Source organism: Lygodium microphyllum, chromosome 18 (assembly GCF_053477565.2).
Source record: "Lygodium microphyllum isolate KBCC chromosome 18, Lygodium_microphyllum_v1.1.10, whole genome shotgun sequence".
In the NCBI taxonomy this organism is placed as follows: Eukaryota; Viridiplantae; Streptophyta; class Polypodiopsida; order Schizaeales; family Lygodiaceae; genus Lygodium; species Lygodium microphyllum.
This window is the reverse complement of record NC_141152.1, coordinates 70,178,181-70,202,738: the sequence shown is the minus strand read 5'-3', so window position 1 is coordinate 70,202,738 and position 24,558 is coordinate 70,178,181. Positions and strand designations below refer to the sequence as shown.

General features: G+C 38.3%; 1 protein-coding gene across 6 annotated transcripts in view; it reads left to right on the top strand.

Moving 5' to 3' along the window:
* Window positions 1-24,558, top strand: part of LOC148021007 (agamous-like MADS-box protein AGL11) — a 44,624-nt gene that overhangs the window by 8,914 nt on the left and 11,152 nt on the right. For all 6 annotated transcript variants that reach the window (XR_015694661.1, XM_087698838.1, XM_087698841.1 and 3 more), the window contains exon 3: window positions 9,462-9,540. Coding sequence is in view for 5 of the 6 variants with exons in the window: in XM_087698838.1 (XP_087554964.1) it covers window positions 9,462-9,540 (79 nt within the window). In the remaining variant the exon portion in view is untranslated. The remainder of the gene's footprint in view (window positions 1-9,461; window positions 9,541-24,558) is intronic.

The window sequence follows — 24,558 nt, the reverse complement described above, 5'->3', positions numbered from 1 at the left end:
TGGATGTAGACACATACATGTATGTAGGTATGTGTAAATACATACACATATCTACACATGTTATGTTCTATGCAATTGTAGATAATGGTACGAGTACATATATGATGTACAAATATACATAGTGTTTGGTTAAATCTAAGGATATGACACCACAAACTAACCAGGTTAGAGTTGGATTACAATTGGCTCTAGTGTGTAAAGGGAGATCCCACTGCCCCCATAAATACTTGTTTTTGTTGTGGTTGTGTGAGTAGGGCTATTGTAGTGTGTCATAAGCCTTGCTAGCACAAAATGAAATGTCTATTTTAGCAAGGTTTTAGTTGCCCATTGGAGGGCACATATTGAATTGCATGAGCCATCTTTGAATAGCCAATTGGGACCCTTGCTACGATTGGGACATTCTCTTTGACAAATGAACCCTTTTTCTTCACCCTTTAAGTACAAGGTGCAATACAAAAGGAACCCCATTTGAGATTTTGCCTTGCTACATCTCAACCAAGCATGATATTGCTTTTATGTTATGGAGTTATTGACCAAGTCCTTTGGGGCAGACAAAATTTACATAAATTATCTCATTATATTATTTAGTAATAAGTATATGCTTTATATAATTGGTTGATTTGCCTTTTAAAAGGCTTTCTTATCCATGCTCTGTAACTTGCACATGGATTGTCATGTTGCTAGTTGTTCTAACCCGTGAGTAAATCAAGTGAATCTTTGTGTGTTTGGGCTCTTAAGTGCTTGGACGACATCACCCCACCTTTATAGCAATATATAGTATAAAATCTTTTTATAGCAGCTTGTGTTGCTTTGGCTTTATAATAGGCTTCTTTGTGGTCCCAATAAGCTCATCCAAATTTTCCAACACATTATGGCTTTTATTATTAACTAGTGGATCTCAACAAACAAATTGATAAGATTGCAATTTACTTTAGAGTCTTGTAGTTTTTGACGTAGGTAGTATGTTAGTCATGGAGCTTCCACCCTAAACATAGGGCCTCATGCATATGAGGTTTAGAGATATATTACTTAGATGTTGCATGCTCTTGCACTTAGATATAGCGAAAATGCCTATAAAACCTTGGTTAATTTTCTTACACGTATGAAGCTTTTTGGCGGGCTTTAATTCTCCAAACAAGTCTTTGAAAGCATATCTTGCAAAATCGTTGTGTATTTTTCAAATTGCATGGATTCAACGATTAGAACATCGCATGTATGTTGATAGTTTATATGTACGTATAACTCAGTTTGTATACAATGATCTTTATTTCATAGATGCATACATGAAAATAGTTTTTCATTTTGCCTTGGATTTCAAGCGGAATGAGTATAGGTTTCAAGAGGCCAAACGAGTATAGAATTCAAATGGAAGAGAGTTTGGAAGAAAAACGGTTGGGGTATGTGGATTATGTAGACAAATTGTATGTGGGTTTCGGAGGTATATTTAAATTTAATTCCCAAAAAAGACGGTTGAGAATTATGACTCATGCGCGGTGTGTGTAGACAGTTTCCACAGACTTTGATCCACTTCTCATTTATAGAGGTTGGAAGCTCGTTAGACAACCATATAGGTGTTAATCAAAATAAAGTGCACCCGTTTAAAGAGTTTTCTATCGAGCATAAATCTATCTATCTAGCATAGGTTTATGCCCAAGTAAGAGAGCGCGCAGGTTTTAGTCCCATATTACTTGCAAGAAAAGGGAAGAAAAAAATAAAGTATTTCGTAATTGTCATCTTACAATTCTGAACTAGAGTTTCTTGTTTTGCCAGACTCGTACTCCACAATAAACGCGAGGGGCCTTTCGAGTACGTAAAGTTGCTTGATCAAGTACGTAAAGTTGCCTTCGTAGGTCAAGCCGCCTATTGCCGCCTTCCCAGTGAAATCTGGACTTACGCCACGGCGTTGGGTGGCATGAAATTTGGACTTGAATCTCGGAGTTGATTGGTCACTGGCACCAACTTTGCACTTGGCGCTGGTGCATACCAACCGTACCTAGAAATCTTGCTCGTATTAAGGTTTTTGCAATATACATTTGCAGTAGCCTTAAGCATGGAGTCGCTTTTGGCGCAATGAAGCTAACAAATGTTTGGCTATAGCGTTTGGCTCTAATGTTTCGAGTGGCGTGGGCGTGAAGTGAAGCTAAGAAGTGTTTGGCTCCTCTATTGTTTGGAGTCGCGTTTGCACAAAGTCCACAAGTTTTTGGCGCCTCTAGTTCGTTTCCTGGGCAAGTATCTAAATTCCTTCCTTTAGACGGCTTTGTTGTTAAGGAATAATTAGCTAATATTTCCTTCCCTACTTAGTGGAGATACAAAATCTTTTGATTGCTCTTTTGCGTTGATTCATTTAGTCCAATTTGGATCTTTTATTATACTTATTAGAAAGTTGATATTTCCCAAGTTTCACTTAATCATATTGGATAGACAGACACTTGTATCTTAGATCGCACAACTATAAGGGATCACAATTTAAGGCATCACAATAGTTGAGTTGATCAATTGACTATTAAAGTTGAGGCAAAACTTTTTGGTTAGTCATGCATGAATTTTTAATTTTTTTTTTCACTTAGCGGGTGGATATTGACAATAACTTGTAGGTTTATTTATTTGTTTAGGGAAAGTTTAAATGTCTTTAAAGTTTTAAGCATGTATAATAGCTTCCTCAAGGAGAGTTAAGCAAGTATAATAGCTTCCTCAAGGAGAGTTAACTTGTTAGAGTAATGATTATCCAAAACATAAATCTTAAGGCAAGGGGGTTTAACCATTTCTAACTTATTCAAGGGCTAAGAGACCAATATTGGGATGCAAAGAATGATAGAGCAACTACATGAAGTTGAACACATTCTTGAATTGATAAGAGTACATTCTGGAATTGACAAGAGGATGGATTTTAAATCAATTTTCCATAAGGCAAGAGGACTTGACATTTAGAATGTTAATTTAAGGGCAATTGAACTTGAATGTGTATTCTTGGGTTGTCAAAGCCTTGTCAAAGCCTGGATGGCTCTAACTTTTGCTTCTTGGACTTCAGTTTATGCGTTTGCAAGTTTTAAGTTATGTTGCTTTTTGAGGATCAAATTGTAAAACTGTCGAGTGTAACTTTGGGATGGTATTCCTTTTGATATCGCTTATGATGTAGGGGGGTGCCATATTTTTTGATTTACTTGTGGACACAGAAGTTTAGTGAAGTGGTTTGCTAAACCATATATTGATTTATGATGGGGGAGTAGATGCTTTTTTGTCACTTATTGCAACTTGAATAATGCCAATCCCTATCTAATGAGTTATGTCATAGTTGAGTACTTTAAGCAAGTTGCCTTAATGAAGGAAAAATGTAGGGTGGATGATAGGGCTCAATGTAGTTTGGTTGATGTATCAAACATTTGACCACCTTAGTTTAGCTTTTGGATTAGAGGGATATTATGTCTCAAGGATGGAGAGAGGAAGAAGGGATCCTCCTAAGCAGCTTCTTAGTTATGGGTATAAAATCATTAAAGTTGGGTATTGATTGCCATGGGATTTGGGACCTCCCTTAAGATTTAAAGGTGGAAGGAAAAAGTAGTTTATAAAAAATCTTCTAATTCCATCTAGCTCCTAGTATACTTGTTTCCTATAGCACAATTATTTGCTTAACCATCTACTTAATTATTTCTTGCTTGTAACCCTTGAAGCCATCTTAAAAAGGCTTAAGATACACTTACTCTAAAATATGAAAGCTAAGATGCACTTGCCATATCTCCTTTGAAAGTGATATGAAGTCTTGAAATCTTTTATAGAATTATTTAAGGAGTTTCTCTCTATTTGAGCTATTTTTTGAAATTAGTTTAAAGTCTGATTGCAAAAATAGCTTGCAATTTAATTTGACTTAAACATTAAACATTCATGAGCTAAACTCAAATAGATGATGGATCTCTATTGACTCTTTTGCACCTTGTCAATTATCTACTAACAACCTCAGGGGGGAACACCAAAGCTAGGATACACTTGCCATATCTCCTTAAGTTATATGAAGTCTTGAAATATTTAATAATATTATTTGAGGAGTTTATCTCTACTTGATCTATTTCTTGGAATTAATGGCTCATCAATAATACATCAATCTAGAAGAGTGCATGCGAGAGGGAAAAGTGGCTTTCTTTCTATACTTAATAAGTGTCACTCTACTTAGTCTTGTTGAAATTGAATAGGTATAGGGCTATTGTACAAACCTTGACCTATGGTAGGATTTTCTCATGGTTAGTAGCTCAACTTTCTTGGTCATCAAAAGATATATAGAATTTCTTCCTTTATAAGAATGGCAAGCTCTATGTTAGGTCCATGATCGTTGCTTATTAACCAAGTTACTATTTGATGTTTTTGGTCATTCAACTCCAAAGAATAATGCATATGTTAGCTCAATGAACTTTTCTTGTTGCTAGGGCGTGATAAAATGTTTAATGTTTTTAATAGAAATACTATACTATGAATAGGAGAAAGTGTGAACATGCCTACAAGTGCTAATCTTTAGATTTGTGCATGCATAATTAACATGTGGATAGCATACTTAGAGGACATTATCTTTTTCATTCATGAAGCAAGAAGTTTAAATTTTAGGGTTAGACATCAACTAGATTGTGGAATTATTAGAGATATACGGTCTCCCCTACCAATGTAAGGAAAGGTTCATGACCAAGAGATGTATGTTAACATACCCTCTTATCCTCTTAGATCTTGGATGGGATATTGAAGATGCCAAATTTGGTATAGTTGGGTCTCATCTTTAAAAGAGATCCACCAAGGTATGATACTCCAATCCCAAAGAAATCTTATAGATTGCTTGTAAAGTTTGTGGCTTCACCAAAAAGGGATCCAAGAAATATAATTGATCTAAGTAGTTATGAGGAAATCTAGGTAAATACACTTGAATACACAAGTAGAGAAGTGGGACTCAAGAAGACATGATTGATTTCGCTTGATCTTTGTAAGATAATTGGTATGAAGAAAGCTTTGGAAAGGAGCCCTTAAAGCAAATCCCAATAAGTTCTCAAGAAAAAGTAAGCTATAAGCTATGAAGCTTTTGGTATTGAGAATCATTGGCTAACCTTCTTTTTGCCAAAAGAGAAAGCTCCAAGTCTTAAAGGAATTGTAAGAGTGTAAGGGGGATCTCATTGAATACCTTAGTGTGGAAAGAATCCCTCATAGAAGTTGCATGCAGAACATATTGCCCAAGCTTCTAACATGAGATCCTAGGAAGTTGAAGTTAGGGAAACAAAACCCAACTATGGCTTCAAACGAGATAGCTAATCAACTCTTACAAGGAAAACAAGCTTTGATGAATCTCGTTGGTATCACACTATCATTTGATCCTCTTAAAGTTAAGATTTATCATAGATCAGCCCTAGAAGGCACAATACTTGTATCTATTATAAGAGTCCAAATCTTTGTAGAAACTTACCTCTTGGTAACGTAAATACATTGGGGACTCTTGTAGAAACCTATTGATGGATAATTTGGAGGGATAGAGACTTACCTCTCATAGAAATCTAAGGTTGTTCTTGCAAATAGATTGGGGACTCCCATATCTTCAAGATCAAATTTGGTCAAAATTGTTTGCACTTGGATGTTAGTGAAGATATGGGTATGGTGGGTTTGGCTTTGGCTTGTGAACGTTGGTTGGCTTTCTAGCTTTGTCTCTCGAGCTTAGACGAAGCTAAATTGCTCACTTGTTGGCATTGTTGCATTGGCTATGCCTTTCCTTAGGCAAGGCTCAACATTCATTCATCTCACCACTTGGAAGTGCCATGTATAAGACTAATCCTCAATGACTCCTAATTAACATATTTATTGAAATTCTTGCCATTGACGGAGAGGTTTAGACCATTCGTCTTAGTGCCAACAATTGGAATCTCCATTGACCAATGGCTTGAGAAAAGGTATGGGACTTCAACCATGTATGTAGGTAAGTGTTGCCAAACCCATGTATCGAATAGATTGGCTAGAAGAGAAATAGCTCAAGAATATGGTAGAATCCTACAAGATAGCTCATTGTTAAAGATGGTCTTAGAAGCATATAGAGTAGACATACAACAATTTGACGCATAAAATGAATTATAGGTTCTCCTCTTAAGTTTTGTTTGTAACCTTAATGAGAAGACCGTTGAAGGCCCACATGAATAAGGAACCATATCTCCATGCTAATGCATAAACTCAATCAATTTCATGTCAATGCACAAACCAAGTGAGCATTTACTTACAAATCAATATATACTATTTATCTATGCCCAAATCCAAGTTCAAACCTCAATAATAATAGAGAGCATTTTCCATCCCCAACATAGGGCTTTAGTTCAAACCTCCATCATAGTAGATGGTATTTTTCCTCCCCAACATAGGGCTCTAGTTTGAAGCCAAGATCATCTTTGGAAAGCTGTTTGGCCACAAATAAAATTCAAGCAACGTTTCTGGAGTTGAACTCAAATTTCCAAAGTAGCCAATAGTGAAAGCAAGAATTCAACATGTATACCAACCATCCAAGTACCTCACATGGTGGTGAGGTCGTAAAATGTGGTACATATAATATAGCAATGATCCATGAACATTTGCAAAAGTGGTGGATTGGTTGATATCAATTGATGTTGTAGGCCTAGCAAGAAAATATAGATTGTTTGCAACCCCCCTTATCTTGAAGTGCAAATTGTGTGAATAAACCTTTGGTGAGGTGGTAGGCTATCCCATTGCACCACGATGAAAATAGAGGATATCGAGGTCGACGATGAGTTGTAAGGGAAAATGTTTGACAAATCTAGAGTAGGGTCACAATATAAGAGAGAATAGTTGGCCATATGAAAATAGATTCAATGTTGATATCAAGGACTAGTTGCAATCGGGAATGGTAGTTGAGTTTTGGTGTAGGGACAAAACACACAACCTATGAAACAACCTTGGAGTTAGGGATAAAAGCGCAACTCGACATAAGGAATAGCTTGGGATAGGGATGCAATACCAAAACCCTATGATATCATACTATTTTATGTCCATATTATAAAAAGGAAAATGGAGCTATGGATGATTTTATGTCCATACTATGAAGCTAGCATGAGAACTTATAGCTCTAGCCTCCCGCGTATTCAAGGATCTATAAATATGACATGACAATATAGGTCATAGGTAATGTTGAGTCATTGTAGAGTCTTGATTTAGCGAATTAGTCACAAAGTAACGAGGTTGGACTCAAATAGAGAAGGGAAAGCCAGGTAAGTTTGTGATTAGGAGTTAGAATGCATGTGACCTTATGTAAGGGATACGTGAACTCATTGGACTTTTGGGAGGAAGAGAAAGTGGAGAAAATGTGAGAAGAGGGGTAGAAAATTGGCGTGAGAAAATAGGTGCAAGTTGTCTTGGAGGGGCAACAAAAAAGGTGAAAGCAGTTAACTCATGTAAGGGGGCAGCTTTGGTGAAGAGGAAGAGGGCTGAATACTTTATGACCGTCAAGGTATTGCTTTAGGCAGCAAATAAGTGCTTTTGTAGCTCTCATCACTCGTGAAAACTAGGGTAAAACAAGACATTCATGTTGAATATTGCCGTCTTGAGTTTTCAGCTTGCATCTTGGGTCATAAGGCTCCTTGACGACTTCCAAGGGTCATAGGAGACTAGCAAGAGTCCTGGACTACTTCCAAAAGCATAAAAAAGAACACATGACTTTGTCGACAACATAAGAATGAACGAGTATGTATGTCTTGTTTTTGCTCATCTTGTTGCAATGTATGTCGATGTTGGGCTCCCAAAAGACAGAGGGAATGTCCAAATTGTGGAAATGTCCACCAAGGGTCCATGACAAAAAGAAATATGTAGGTGGAACTACTATGGCAGCATACATGGAAAGCCTTAAGGGTGATCTAAAGTGTTCAAAGGTCCCAAATATGGAAAACCCTAAGTGTAAGTTAAAATGTTTGGGCAAACTGGGCTTCCAAAGGACATAGTGGATTGTTCGAGTTGTGGAAATGTCCACCAAGGGTCCATGACGAAAAGAAATACATACATTGAGCCACCATGGCAGCACACATGAAAGCCGCAAGTGTGATCTAAAGTGTTCGTAGGTCCCATATATGGAACCATAAGTGTAAATTAAAATGTTCGAGTAAATTAAAAGTGTCTTTCCAAAGCACGATTGGTGACAATGGATAAAATGACCAAATTGTTTAGTACTTTGTTTGTTGAGACGGAAGAATAGGCTTTTGGTAGGATTCAAATATGTTTACATATTGTATTGGTTATCTCAAGGTGGTTAACCTCTCCAGGTTTAGTGATAAGTTGATCAGGGTGTTATTGTTGTGTTTCTTAATGCTTAAGCATGTCCATGAAATGTTCGAATGGATTAGGTTATATTTCATATCTTAGTATATTTGACTTGCAAGTGCATGAGTAGTTACATATGATTGTCATCTTGTTCCATAAGTCAAGATTGTTATCCTCTAGAAAGATTTATTAGAGATGTAAACCATTGTGGTATTCATAAGATCCTTTTATTCAAATATAAAACAAGACATAATACATTTAAGTCATATTGATTATCTAGAAATCCATTGGGTTGTTGGTTTCATTAAATCAAAATCATTAACAAGTATTGGAGTCATTTAATTAATTTTATATTTGGGATTTGTGAGATGAGGAATATGTGATAATAGATTTCATTGCCTTGAAAATGTATTAAATTGCTAAGGGTAGATTGCAACTTTATATTGTAAGTTTTGATTGTATCCCTTTGGGCGGTTCATTTAAGGCATTGCAGTTCTACTAGCCTTTGCAATCATTCTATGGTGAGTGGTGGGGACTATGTAACCCACATTACAATAGGCTTTTTAGACAACAATAAGAGCTAATCATGGTTTTAAAAAAAAAGGATTTCTAGATAATCCTAGGAGCTTAGTACTTAAATCTATAACTATAAGTGAACTTGCCACATGTTGAGATGGAATAAGTGGCCATCTATGTCACACAACATTGCTCACAATCAAATGTATGAGTGAACCTACCACGTTGAAGTGCTAGGGTGTGCGATTGGTTACCACTAAAAGAAGGCGATGTGATTTTGGAGTTGAGACTCCAATCGATTAAAAGCAATGTGATTTTGTAGTTGAAACTCCAATTGTTTAAAGGTGATATATTGGAACTTTCATATGGGAGTTGTTTCTTTAGATGGATTGTAGACCTCAGCCTCATGATTATCAAGTTTTTTTATGACTTTGGTTGTTTTAAATTCATAAAGCTAGGGATCTTTCACCCTTTGCATTGACAAAGCTCATACGTTAATTTTGTAGACATAGGTAATATTGGGATTGCAAGTATAAGTCTTTCTTACTCAAACAAAGTCTTTTTTGTATCAATCTCCAATTGCATGGCTCGTTTTGCAAGTGGTTTATGGTTAAGGCATGTTTTTATAGAAATACTATTTATGGGCCAACTTTATTGGTTTTCTCATTTTTCAGCATGCGCAAAATACTTGATAGATATCGCAAGTGCTCAGGAACATTACAGACTGGTGGTGTCATTGCCCAAGATGTGGAGGTATGTTAGCCTTCTTTTAAACCTCAGTTGAATACAAAAAATTTTGAATAGGAAAACTTACACGGGAAATGTTTTGTTTCAAGGTTTTAGGAGGGCAATAACCATGGTTGGTTAGACAAAGGCAATTAATTTACTAGTTAGCTCTTGGTGTATAAACATTAGCAATTTTAAGGGAAGTTTGATTCATAATCTTGTAATTGTATAATTGGAATTGAGTTTTGTCAAAGTACCTAATGTATATAGGTAACCATTTGAGTGAATGTTTTGTTTCAAGAATGTAGGAGGGCAATAACCATGGTTAGAGAAAGACAACTAATTAAGTAGTTAACTCTTGGTGTGCAAACATTAACTTTTTTAAGTGCAGTGCTTTTTATAATCTTGTGATTGCATACTCGAAATAAGGCGACCTTTTGAGTGAATAACTATAGGCATATGGATTGGTACATATAAGTCCCTATTGAATGGTCTCCCATGGCCTATAATGAGAAAAATATTCATATTGAGATGCTAGTCTTCTATATGTAGGATGTTAATGATGAGCAGTTCTGACATACATATGTAATGCAAACTAACCATTACCAAAATCGAAAGAAAGTTTCTTCGTAGTGAAAAGAGACATTGATGTCACAACACTAGAGAGTTGAAGAAAATGAGAGTTTAACTTTATATGTATTTTCATATTCAATAAGAGATGGGACCTAGAAAGGTAGAGCCTCATGGAATCAAATATTGGCTTATATAGTTATATAGTAGTGCTTTGGGGTTGGTGCTCTTGTGATTTGAACAACTTGGGTTGTTGATATTGAAAGTAAAATTGACCAAATGGGGGATTATTGATTGATGGAAGGAGGATTTGAAGAAATTGGGTAATTGAAAGTAATATGAATCTTTTGGCAGTTCAGATTTGTGGGCATAGCTTGGAGTCTAGTAATATGAATCTTTTGGCAGTTCAGATTTGAAGAAATTGGGTGATTGAAAGTAATATGAATCTTTTGGCAGTTCAGATTTGTGGGCATAGCTTGGAGTCTAGCAATCCATGTAATGGATGCTAAAATAACTTTTTAAAGTAGGGAGATGAAGCATCCATGTGTTATTGCTACATTTCATTTGTATGAGGGTCGTACTCCTCCCTCACCCACATGATGGCGTCGTGGTATGCACGATGATAGCGTCCACCCTCTATTTGTGATTTCTCGTCCCTCAAGCTTTTTTGGCTTCTTGTAATTATTCTCGTGCCTCCGTTGCACTTAATAATATACATATCATGTTACCTCATTTTTGTGTCGTGTTACCTTGCCCGGCTTTTCGTGACACGTTAAGTGTCACGTTCCGTGTTACCTTGAAAAACGCTTCCACATTGCTATGGGGCTACCAATTAGAGGGTGATCCCTCATGAGGCGGGCTCCATGGGGTAGGCGTTGCTTGCCCCATGACGGCTCCAGGGGAGTGTCGTCACACTTGGTATCAAAGCGAAAAATTTTGCCCGGTAAAAGAAAAATTTTGCCTGAGCGAAAATCGAAGATTGCCATGAGAAAACAAGATATTGAACAAAGGTATGCCCAAAAAAGGGACTTCCTATTAGATTATCTCAAAATGGAGTCTTTCAGAGGCGAGTTGTGTAAAACCAAGGTGGATAAGCTCAACGGCAAAACAAAGCCCCTTGGTTCGGTGTTGTTGGAGTTGGACCGGCGCATAGAAAATCTATACAATGATATGGTGTTATGCCATGAAGAATTAAAAGAGGTCAATGCAGGTATTGCATACTGTGGTGACTATCTTTTGAATGTGGGCGACTGGGATACCTTGGACCTTGAAGGCACCCTCAAAGGAGGGATTGCAAAAGAGTTTGGTGCAGATGCCGTTGTGTGCGGCCTACCAAAGCATCCATCTTCACAGCAGGTGACCATGTCGACCTCGACTACCCACCCAAACCCACAACCCAAACCTCGTCGTCAAGCGCCTAGTGCTAGCTCCAATGACGACAATTCCAGTGACTATAGTGATGACTCCTCGGAGTCTTATGATGAAGAAAGGGACTCCGAGTCCAGAAAACCCAAGTATGACTCTTCGGAGTCGAGTGCTATTGAAGATGACTCTGCGGAGTCTTTTATTGATCAGAAACCTGTAGAGGCAGGAAAGGTACAGAAAAAGAAGATGACTCTTCGGAGTCAGAATCAGAATGAGACGACTCTTCGGAGTCCAGTTCGGCAGAAGAAGTAGAAGAAGAAGATGACAGGAGATGAGCTGAATGCCAATTATTCCGCAGATGAGGAGGAATCAGATGATGATGAGTTAGAAGAAGAGCAGATGGATGATGCTGCTGTTGGAAGATCGGTCTCGACTATATCGATTAGGACCGATATGGCAATGGTTATGCTGTGATGGGCTGAGACCCTAAAGGGAAAAAGGGACCAGACAGAGTCGGGTTCGAACTGCGGGTTGGTGACCCTCCCATAAAGCTGCCGAAGGCCATAGTCATGTCTGAAGAGGTCAAGGCAAAAACCGAGCCCCCAATTTCAGATATTGACAGCATTGAAGACTCCTCGTGCTGGGAGGATAAACGAATGGCCAGTGTTCATCATGATTCCTCAGAAGACTCTTGCAGCTGGGAGGATAAAAGAACGGCAGGTTTGCAAAAGGATACTGCAGAAGACTCCGTGACCCAGGAGGATGAAAAAAGGGCCATACAAAATATTGTGCATACATTTCTAGACTCCTTGACCCAAGAGGATAAAGATCGGGTCATACAGAATGTACAGATATTTGAAGACTCCTTTTGCCGGGAGGATAAACGAACAGCCATCGTTTATGTCAAAGACTCCTTTTGCCGGGAGGATAAACGAACGGTGAGAGTTTATGTAGAAGACTCCTTTAGTCGGGAGGATAAATGAACGGCCACAGGTAGCGTTGAAGACTCCTTTTGTCGGGAGGATAAACAAACGGCCATAGTTTATGTAGAAGAATCCTTGTGTCGGGAGGATAAACGAACGGCGACACTTTTTGTTGAAGACTCCTTGCATCGGGAGGATAAAGAAATGGCTATGCTCATTGATGATCTTTTCGAAGGCTCCTTGCGTCGGGAGGGTAAAGGAATGGCTATGCTTATTGAGAATCTTTTCGAAGGCTCCTTGTGCCACGAGGGTAAACGAATGGTCACACCTCATACTAAAGACTCCTTGCACCGGGAGGATAAGCGAATGGCTATGCTTATGGATAATCTTTTTGAAGGCTCCTTGCGCCAGGAGGATAAACGAAGGGCGAGACTTCAACTTCAAGGCTCCTTGCGCCGGGAGGATAAACGAATGGCTATCCTTATTGATTATCTGTTCGAAGGCTCCTTGGGCCGGGAGAGTAAAAGAATGTCTATGCTTATTGATATTCTTTTCGAAGGCTCCTTGCGCCAGGAGGATAAATGAATGGCCATACTTCAAATTGAAGACTCCTTGCGCCAGGAGGATAAACGAATGGCTATGCTTATTGATCATCTTTTCGAAGCCTCCTTGTGTCGAGAGGGTAAATGAATGGCTATGCAGATTGACAATCTTTTCAAAGACTCCTTGAGCTAGGAGAATAAAGTAATGGCTAGAAAGAATGTGACCATGGGTCAAGACTCCTTCAGCCAGGAGGATAAACGAACGACTAGGTTTAAATTGGATTCTTTCAAAGACTCCTTGTGCCAAGAGGATAAAGAAACGGACAACCTTGCTTCACATTATGTTGAAGACTCCCTGTTCCAGGAGGATAAAGAAACGGACAACCTTTGTAGACTTTATTCTAAAGGCTCCTGGTGCCAGGAGGATAAAGAAACGGCCCATTGGGATAAACTTTTTGTCGAAGACTCCTTGCTGTAGGAGAATAAAGAAATGGGCACCTGTCTTGTCGAAGACTCCTTGTTGCGAGAGAATAAAGAAACGGGCAATGCTCAGGTTTATCCTAAAGAGATACCAAGCTCCTTGTTCCAGGAGCCTAAACGATCGGACATTTATCCGATTACTATATGGTACTTGAATAGAGTGCAACTTCGAGGATAGAGAACTCCCGTCGTCCGGAGTATAAAAGAATGGCTTATGTGCAAGCTGCCAGGAGAGCAGTCCAACACTCGCGTCGCCACAAGCATAAAAGAATGGCTAGTTCCCTTTCACTTGGTACTTTATGCATCATTATAAGGATTGGAAACTCGCGTCGCCACGAGTATAAAGGAACGGCTAGTTCTATTTCACTTGGTGCTATAGGCGTCATTACAAGAGCTGCAAACTCGCGTCGCCACGAGTATAAAAGAACGATTGCTTCTCGTTTACATGGTGCTGTAGCTGCCATGACGAGTGCTCGAAACTCGCGTCGCCACGAGTATAAAGGAACGGCTATTCCCCCTTTGTTGGGCGCTTTATGTGCCACCAAAAATGCCACCTTTGCAAGACGGCGGCATACTCAAAAATATTGGGCTAACTTGGCCCAACTTTTTTCAAGGGGAGGTGCGTCATCACAACACACCTACTATCTTAAGCAAGGATTGACAGATCAAGCCAATTGGGGCCTTCTTTTTCAGATGATTCAAGGATTGACAGATCAGGCCAATTGGGGCCATAATGAGAAAGTTTGGGCTTTAAGGGGAGGTGCGCCATCACAACGCACCTCGTGCAACCACAATGTTACTGGATTGACAGATCTGGCCAATTGGGGCCATCAAACTAAGGGTGCCTCTTCATGGCCCTCGCATTCATGGCGTGGCACACTCCCAGTTGAGTTACGCGCCTCGCCCATTCAGTCCACTGGCAGTTTCTGCACACTCATACTGTCAGGACCTTCAGTTATTTCAAGTGAACAGAACTTGTCTTAACTTGGTTTTTCTCCATTCTCTGATTGTAAATCTAGTTAGCAGATGGTTGAATTGAAGTGTTTCAAATATTATTTCTCTTCCTAGTCAGCTAGGTTGGGATCATTCCACAACTGTAAATTGAGTCTGTGGATGATCATCTTTGAGTCAACAAGACCATGTTTCCACATCTGTAATTGAGTCAGTGGGCATGGCACTTAGTGGGAAGACCTTGATCGGCTTGATATTGAGTCGACAAAGACCCCCAAGTTTGTGGTCATAGGTTAGGTCTAGCGGGTAGACATTGGCTGTCTTGATAGTGAGATGTTTAGACCCTCGAAGTTTTGAGTCTCATCACACCGCTCTTGGTGCAAGTGCCTCCATTTGCAAACTTCGACGATGACATCGTTCTTTCAAGGAGAGGTGCGTATGAGGGTAGTACTCCTCCCTCACCCACATGATGGCGTCGTGGTATGCACGTTGATAGCGTTCACCTCTATCTGTGATTTCTCGTCCCTCAAGCCTTTTTGGCTTCTTGTAATTATTCTCGTGCCTCCGTTGCACTTCATAATATACATATCTCGTTACCTCATTTCCGTGTCGTGTTACCTTGCCCGTTATGTGTTACCTTCCGCTTTTCGTGACGCGTTATGTGTCGCGTTCCGTGTTACCTTGAAAAACGCTTCCGCACTGTTGTGGGGCTATCGATTAGAGGGTGATCCCTCATGAGGCAGGCTTCACGGGGTGGGCGTTGCCTGCCCCATGACGGCTCCAGGGGAGTGTCGTCACAATTTGTCTCATTTGCATATTCACAACAATAATACGTGGTCTCAAATTATAGCCTTATTGAAAAAATTAGTTACAAGCCTTAAAATTTGAATAAATCAAAGGCCCAAAGAGTTTAGAATACTTTCGATATAAAGACATAGGTTATACTATTCACATGTACTATCCACAAGGTTAAATGAAAACCATGTAGTCATATACTTGATGATCCTCCACTTGATATTAATGAGTCTAACAAGCTTAATCAAGGACCTTCTATATAAAAGGAAGGCCTTGAAAGATGCTCTTTACACTCTTGTACTCTCTCTCTCTCTCTCTCTCTCTCTCTAAAGACACTCATCGAAAGGTTCAAGTGGTCATTTGAGCTTGATATGGAAAAGAACACCTTGGAACAACTTTGATACTTAAAAGAAGGCTTTGAGCAACATTGAAGCACTTCTCTATGTGTACTATTTGTTATAGTTGTCCTTAGATTACAAAAAGGAGGAATTACTTATTGTTGGAATACATTTAGTGAGACGTGTAGTTGGGCTTAGTTAATGGAATTTTGCGTCTACTGTTTTGAAGTGCTTGTTCTTGAACACTATAGTGGATTTTAGTTCATATTACATTGCTTGAAAATAATAGATCAATATAAATTTCATACCTTTTTATGATGTGCATAGTCCAAAAAGCACTTAGAAATCATTAGAGCTAGCAAATCTATTTTTTAATTGAAGTCAAAGTGTGGATTAGATCAAGTACAATTGATTATTGTAATAAGTTTATTTTCTTCAAAAAGTAATGTCCTTTAAGTCTCACTAGCTGTCCATGTAAGCTCTTGTAGCTTGTAGTAGTTGCATTCTTTTTAGGATTGTTTCCTACTCTAGGCTCGCGCCTTTGTATATGCTATTTATTATTGCCTCTATCTTGGGCTCAAAAATGAGAATGGACTAGTTGATATATTTAAATGTCTTTCCTCAAAGTTTTCATGGGCTCTCTTTTGTGTTAATGGAACCATTTTTTTGACTTCGTGTGGCCCATGTATACCTTGTTTTGCATGCATGTTATGCTATACATCAAGTGTTTGGTCTTGTTTCTTTGTGTTGTTGCTTTTGATCCTTGTCATTTGCATAACCCTTGACTGTGGATCTTATTCTTCTTCTTTGGTAGCTTATGGCACCTTGAATGCTTCCTTGCGATTGTCTCTCAATTGGGTTAGAGGATTGGCTTGCCCATTCTTGATTAGAGTCTTTTAGAGCGCTCCATTTGTCAATTTGCTTCTATCAATTTATGGTGTCCTTTGGGGTTTCATCTTAAGAGGGGGTTTTACTCCTCGGTTAACTTTCTTCGTCAATGGGTAGTGGCACTCTTGCTATCATTGAATCCATTTCATCTCCTTTGGCCTTTTGCCACATCCAATATTTGAGAGGGGGTGCCAGTAGTCATGTATGCCTTGAATAGTCAAACAAGGACTTTCAAGGCTTTGACATTGAGATTGCCTATTACTTTGTCTTGGATATTTTTGATGGAAGTGGCACCAATGCACTTTTGGTTTGGTATAGTAACCATGTGAACACTAGTTTTAGGGCTCCTTGACCAGGTCAATGATCATTTTTTGGGCCTTTAAATTAGGGTTGGTAGTTTTTTGGCCTTTTGGCTATAATTAGCTAGCCCACTCTCCATCATTCCCCATTCATTCCACATGTTTCTAGTTAGGCTGTTATTTTCTCTTGCCTATGTTTGGTGACCGATGCCTATAGCTGCATTTTGGGATTAAGAGAAATCATCCATTGTATCATTTGGTCTTAGCTAGATCGTTCCATTCTATGTGGTCCTTTTCTCTTCCTTATCTCTCACTTGGAGTTTGCTTTCCTTTTTGTTGTGTATTCACACATGCAATTTGTATGAAGCACTACTTTTTATTTGAGGACATTGAAATTGGTTATAGTGGTGTAGATGTTCATGCAAGTGCCTTTCAAGGCTTTTATATAAAATTGATGTTTTCAATTGTAAACAAGTCTACCATATAGGTTTGTTTCTTAGGGTTGCATGCGAGCTATATGCAGTGGTTTAGATCTTCATGCAAATGCAGTGTAGATCTAGTTAGTTTTGGAGTGAGTATGTCACAATTTGTGACTTGATGAACAAACAATATAGAATACATCAGTCCACTATTGTATAGGGTTGGGCTGAAGTGTTTTGCACTAGCAATAGCTATAATTTTGGTGATCAGTGTGGATTTGTTGTCTATGGTTGCATGCATGCTGCCTTTTAAGGTATATATGCAAAATTGATGTTTCCAAGGCACATTTAATTGGTTTTGGAGTGACTTAAGTCATCGGTGGTAAGAGGAAATGGCAACTTAGTGAGCCAACAATATTAGGCTCATTTGTGAAGAGCAAATAAAGGGACATTATTGATTAGAGATTGCTGGTGGTCGAAATTGAAAGCTTTAGAGCATAACTAGGTTTTCTCTATTTGGTGGAATTGCTTAAGTAATCTTAAAGGAAATACAAGGGGAACTAAGTATTGGGACCGACTACGTTTTATCTTCGAGTAGGAGCATTCAAGCTCCCTTGTATCAAGGATGCTAATTGTTTTATTGTTGATTTCACGATTATCTTAAGGCGTAGTTTAGATTAAGTTATAATTATTGTCCTCGTTTCATAAAGGTCTATTTCAGCAGCCATTTTTGAACAGCTCTTAGCCCTCATCCCCATCATTAATTCGTTATATAGAGTAGTTAGGCGTAACTTTTGGCGACAGAATTGGCTAGAACAGCATCACGTAGGCTTCAGTGGGCGCAACGTATGCATTTGTGGATGCCATGACAATGTTGAGTCCCTCTTTTCCTCTCGAACTATTGATCTCCAACTTGTTTAACAAAAGTACTATTATGGCTGAATCGGGCATATCACGGTTGATTCGAGTTGCTATTACATGTTGCAGTACAAGTTATTGATACATGCAATCGCCATTGTCATTGTGCACAATAGAGATCTGCATGTCATGGACAAATTAGAGTACTTGCGGTACAATTTGTTGCATAGAATTCGACAGTGAGATAACTAGTTGGTTGAGAATTTATTTTGTTAGTAGACATGCTACAGTGAGATCACTAGTTGATTGAGAATTTGTTTTGTTAGTAGACGTGCTAACAAAAGATGGAAGAAGCCAAAAGGCAAAAGAAATCCTCCAAATGTTATAGCAGCATGCGTACTTGGTGTAGACAATGAATAGTGTCATTGCACTTCTCGAGATGAGGGAGCCCAAAAAACGGAATAGATTGTTAAATGCTATCTTATAGTAGTAGTATGGCGTGTCCACCATCGATTGAGTTAATGCTTTGCTCTAGCCCCTTCTAGTCTACTTTTGCTCTCTATATCCATAGAGATGGAGCACGCCCTTGAATCGACTTGCTTGAAAAATCACCATTTATTGTTGAAGTTGTCTCCAACGGACGGCGGATGAGGTGAGTTGGAAGGGCATTTGAAGACACAAATAATAGCTTTAAGAGTGTATTAGTCAGCCTTGAAAATGTAGATATCATTGAGAAGATGACATCAGTTGAGAAAGCCTAGATTTGCTGAAAATGTAGATATTCTTGACAAGAAGATGTCAGCTGATCCGATCAGCAACGAGATGATGGGTGATAGCAAGGTAGCTTCCTTGGCTACGAAACACATTGTGTTGCAATGTAGGGACGGGATGGCAACAAAAAAAAACATTAGAATTCGTTGTGACAATGTAGGATAGGTGCCAAGTGTTGGGTGGCCTAAGTCAGCAACAAAATGCAAGGTTTTTAATGTTGTACAAGAATTGAAAGACTCCATATAGTTGGTAACAGAGTTAAAGGTTGAAAACACAATTTTGTAAATTAATCCAAAACACGTCGGCTAGTTTAGAATAGGTGTGAGATAGCTCGACGATGTGTTTTTGGCAATGAAGATGCATGGGAAACACTCTAGATCAAGTCCAATGGGTGGTAGATTGCTCAAACAGATAACATCACAATTTGAGGTATTTGTTGGAAGGGTCTAAACAATAGTTGGTGACTTGATGCTTGAGGATAGCTGGTTGGACTAGTGATCAATATTTGAGGATCGGGGGTGCATTTAACCTATTCCCAAAAGAATTCACTTAATTTAATTAATTCAATAATTATGCACTTTTGGGGCTGATTTAAAGAGTCTTAATTAGTGCCTCAACACTTCTTTTCATGACTCAAAAGGATTTTGATTGAGATGCAATGAGAGTCAATCTCTATTTTCTTTTCGGTTCTTGAAAGGTCCCACCTCAAAGTAGCCATGGTATTTGTTTGAAGGTGCTCATTGATTGCCCATGAACTTATGACAATTACAAAGGTGATGGATTTCTTATTTTAGATAGCCCTATTTCAAGGATCTTAATATTTTTTTTTTCCTTTTGTTGGGTTTTTAATGGCTTTTAGTTATAGTAGGGGAAAAATAAGAACATCCTTCAAGAATAGAAGCAATTTAAGGCAAAGCAATGATGAAGAAGTAATTGATGAAGTAAATGATGAGACTAAATGTGTGGGTAGTTGGTAGGAGTAATGGTGAAGGAATGGTGAGAAGGATATATATTGCATGTGGTGATAACACAATCATGTGAGAAATTACGAATACATTGAATTTGAGGTCCATACTTTGTGATATGGTAAATGGAAAGTAATTTTCATCCTTGTTGGGCATTTGCAAAAATATGAAATTTGGCCTCGTTTAAAGTGCTTAATTTTGCAAAAATATATGCCGACATGTAAATTGTGTAGTTGGTAGTTCTAGGTATCATACTTCAATAGAATGCTATGCAAAGTGCAATGGCGTGACTTAGATAGTGCACTCATCATTGAATTTGAGGTCCATACTTTGTGATATGGTAAATGGAAAGTAATTTTCATCCTTGTTGGGCATTTGCAAAAATATGAAATTTGGCCTTGTTTAAAGTGCTTAATTTTGCAAAAATATATGCCAACATGTAATTTGTGTAGTTGGTAGTGCTAGGTATCATATTTCAATAGAATGCTATGCAAAGTGCAATGGTGTGACTTAGATAGTGCACTCATCATTGAGAAAATTGTTTACTTTCTTGAGCATCCTTTTACAAGTATGATCAAGGCACTTACGAGTAAATGATATACATGTAAAAATAAGCAATGGAAACCAAAATCTTGTAAGCATTGAGAAAAATAGCCATCTTACCATTAGACAATGGAAGGGAAAGCTATGGAATGTCTTGAGAATGTGAATAAACTTTATTGCTCTTTGGACATCTAAGTTGGGATAGTTAAGTTGTGTATATGTGAGATTAAGCTGAATGTATATCATGGTGGACACATGCTTGGGTAGTGAAGGACATTGGTATTAGTTGTCGAGCAGTGCTAAAACATAGGACAGATTTTGGTCAAGGACATTGAATATCCCCTTGGAAATGACTTTTGGTGTCATGGGATTAGAGATTTGAGTGATCAACTATCCTAGACTAAGGTTTGTGGAAAGTTTCAACACCTTTTAGGCTCAAAGAGGTTAGGAATATGAAGTTGAGGATGAGTACCATTTATTTGTTAGTTAACGAGGGTAGGGCCAAAGGGTTATGCAGCCAGCTTGAATTTGTAGGTGGAGATACCAATGAAAATGTAAATTTCCTAAAGGTGAAGCTAGCATCAGTTTTGGGTTGCAAACAAGTGTTTCTCTCATATTGGGTTGTTTTTCTCCCATGTTGGGTTGTTTAGAGCAAATCTTAGGGTGGAGAATTGAGTGATAGGATGAGAGAGCAAGCGAGTCATCATAGACAACGAAGATACTTGATCTACAACACTTTTTGGGGTCGGAACAAGAGGGTGATTGTTATGTAAGTATCTCTCATGTGAAAGTTTTGAGAATTTTTATAATTTGTTGGTAGTTGCTAATCTTGTTTCCCTTATTGGTAGATTTGAATTTTCTCAAACTAATCTATTATTACAAGTCTAATCTTAACGAAAATTAAGGTTTATTAGTTGGTTGCAAGAGGCATGTCATCAAAATTCAGCCAAGAAACAAGGGGATGTGTTGGAAATTTGAGAAATCACTATAGATTTGAGAAGGGTTGCTCATCTACAGTCAGCTTGATTTGCATGGAAGACAAAGGCGATTGTGGGTGATGATGTGCAAGTTGTAGTTCGCAATTTGATCTTTTTTTGTACGAGACATTTAAAATTTGATCGTGACACATTAATTATAGTCAATAAATTTGATTGATAGAAAAGTGGTGAGCAAGCAAAGTGGTAACAAAAAAGATGCCGGTTGAGAATTGAGTGACGGTTGCACAAATTCCAAGGTGTGTATGAATGAGGTTGATGGCAACCTAAGGAGAGCATTGTGGGAATCATCTTATTTGTGTTCACCTATTGTATTATTTTTTTATTATTGTTGGGTTTTGAGGAGTAGCGAGTGAGTCTACTTGTGTGTTGGAGTGTATGTTTGCTTGAGGTGAGTTAGAGCATTTGTGGCTTGATCAAGGTGGATTGAGAGTAAATGAAGAGCTGTCTTGGATAGGATAGTTAGGTGACTTGGTGTATTCAAAGTGTTGGACAAAGCAAGGGCTAGCAAAGTTGATGATTGGACAAATTTTTGGTTTGATGCTATAATCAATATTAAAGAATCTTTTTTGCATTTTTTCAGTTTTGTCTTTCGTTTAGTTATGCTTTAGGATTGTGAGTGTTATGATTAATATCAAAGTTGATTCTCAATGAGCGAAGCAATTGGAACAAAAAATTCAAAAAGGGAAATTTCCTTCTCTACGAAATGATATGGTGATTTAAAAAACCTATGGGTCCATTGTACAAAGATGCATTGTACATAGATCCCTCGATGCTCCTCAACGAGGGAGGTAGCATGAGCAACGATGGATGTGACACGCTTGGAGGTAGTCTTGCCTCGACAAGAGCTCACTAGTCTCCAAATTCAAATGACTTTCTCTCATTTAACAGGCTCCCAACTTTGAGGAGAGCTTGTTAAGACCTCACATTACTCTCTTGATTGGTGGTTTGTGAGCTTTGAGGGGAGGTCATCGATATGGGGTGGCGTATGGAGTGCAAGTTGGAGCAATTGAAGTAATTATTTTATGGCTTTAAATTTAGTGGATGAAGAGTTTAGTATGACGAGCCAACATTGCATCTCTCCCCTAGTTAGCAATGAAAGAGCTATTGCAGTTTGGGTATCTTGACCATCATATTCACATGAAGGATCAAAGTAAGCTAAGTGGAAGCACTATCCTACTCTTCATGTTTTCAGTATTGTTAATCTTTTTGAGTGAGGTGCTTTGGGTCACCTTAACGTGTTTTCAATTGTCATGGGGACTTGTATTTCCCATGCTTTGCTTAACCTTTGGCTTAGGCATTAATTAAATGTGCACATGTGAAGTGCTACTTTGTTAAGTCACAATGATGGGTGAAGGACCTTGAATTTGCATTAGATGACGAGGGCAAAAGTTGTAATAAGTTAATACAAGTTAGGAATTAGTGGGTGCTTTGTGTCAATTTTGGCCCAGGAAATTTAATTCCTTAATAAATGTTAGTGGTACATTGATATTAGAAACTAGGCATTATTAATAAATTGCAATTTAAGAACCAATAAATGCATAAGATAACTTGAGGGTCAACATGGCTTGGCCAATTTAATTGTTGATATGCATGTTTGGGCAAGGACAAAGGATTGAGTTGATTTTTGGAATAGTTATATTTAAACATTAATTGAAATGAAATGGTTGAAAATTTGAGTAGAAGGTTACCAAGTGGCAAATTTCCTCAAGTGAGAGGAGGTTGGTTGGGGCTTGGAGGATCTATTTTGGGCAATGTAGGAGAGGAAATTTTGTGGGTTGCTACTAGCCATTTTGGAAAAGTACTTGCCAGTTGAGCATCCATCTACAAGTGACCAGTCTTGGGACCTCCCTTGCAGCATGCGATAGCTTAAAAAGTTTGACTATAGCAAGGCAACAGCAATTGGATCAAGTGATAACAGTTTGATGGTCCTTGGCACCATGTGACAGCCATTTTTGGCTCTATTCGGAGCGTTGGATGCCATTTGAGTGAATTTTTGAAAACAGACTTGATTTTTTTCTCATTAGAATCCTCCTTCATTCTCTATCCAATTTCACAACAATTCTTAGAAATCCTCAATCATTTTGAAGGCTTGGTGAAGTGTGATTGTGTTTTTGCTATTGTAAACCCTACTTTATAGTAGAATGTAGAGGCCACTAGCTACCTTGTCTTGTGCTAAAGAATTGAAGGCCTATCCCATTCTTGATTGAACTTAGGGTCAAATATGAATGGCTAAGGATCAATGGAAGACCAATCCCTTGTCAAATGACTTGACAAATTGCTTTGAAGACTTGCTAGTTGTTCATGATAGCAAGAGACGTTGAATTTTGAAGGAGATTGGAGCAATCTCAGTGTCCTTTTTTCAATTGTAATACAAGTTAAAGAAATGTCGGTCATTCATGATAACAAGAGACATTGGATTTTGAAGGAGATTGGAGCAATCTCAGTGTCCTTTTTTCATTTGTAATACAAGTTAAAGAAATGTCACAAGGGGTGTCAACTTTTGGGGCCAATCAAGAGTCTTTGTCCAATATTGATTGGAAATTTTTGTATTTTAGTTAATGTGAATTTATTGTTTGCCTTAATGAGGGCATTCTCAAGTCTCTCACCACCCTTTTAGAGAATGAAGATTGGATTTATGGTATCCATTGTCAGGATACAATCAATTTCCTTGAATTGATGGGCTCGAGCACTTGATTGGAAGTTAGAAGCGTTACAAACAATGGTATAAGGGTTACAAAGGGTATTGGATCTCACTAAGATTGGATTTATGGTATCCATTGTTAGGATACAATCAATTTCCTTGAATTGATGGGCTCGAGCACTTGATTGGAAGTTAGAAGCGTTACAAAGGGTTGAATTGATTTTTAGAATTATTAAAACTGTTGCAAGTTCGGATAAAATGTTGCTAAGTGGCAAGTTTTTACAAGGAGGTTGGTTGGAGATTGGAGGATTCGTTTTGGGCTGTGTGGAAGAGGAGGAGAGTATGCTGGTTGTCATCACTAACCATTTTGGGGAAACTCCAGCCAATCGATCCATCTATAACAAGGTCCTAGTTATAGGACCTCTTTGGCAGCAAACGACAGCTTGGAAAGGTTGACAACATCAAGGGTGTAGCAATTGAAGCAGGCGACATTAGTTTGATGGACCTTGGTAGAGCTGACAGCCATTTTTGGCTCTATTTGGAGTGTTAGCTGCCATTTTAGTCAAGTTTTGGCAATGGACTGGGAATTTCTTTGTTAGAATTCTCTCCCATTCTCCAACCAATTCTCAGTAAATCTTGGAAATTCTCAACCATTCTCAAGCCTTAGGGAATAGTAGCTATGTTTTTGCTACGATTGAA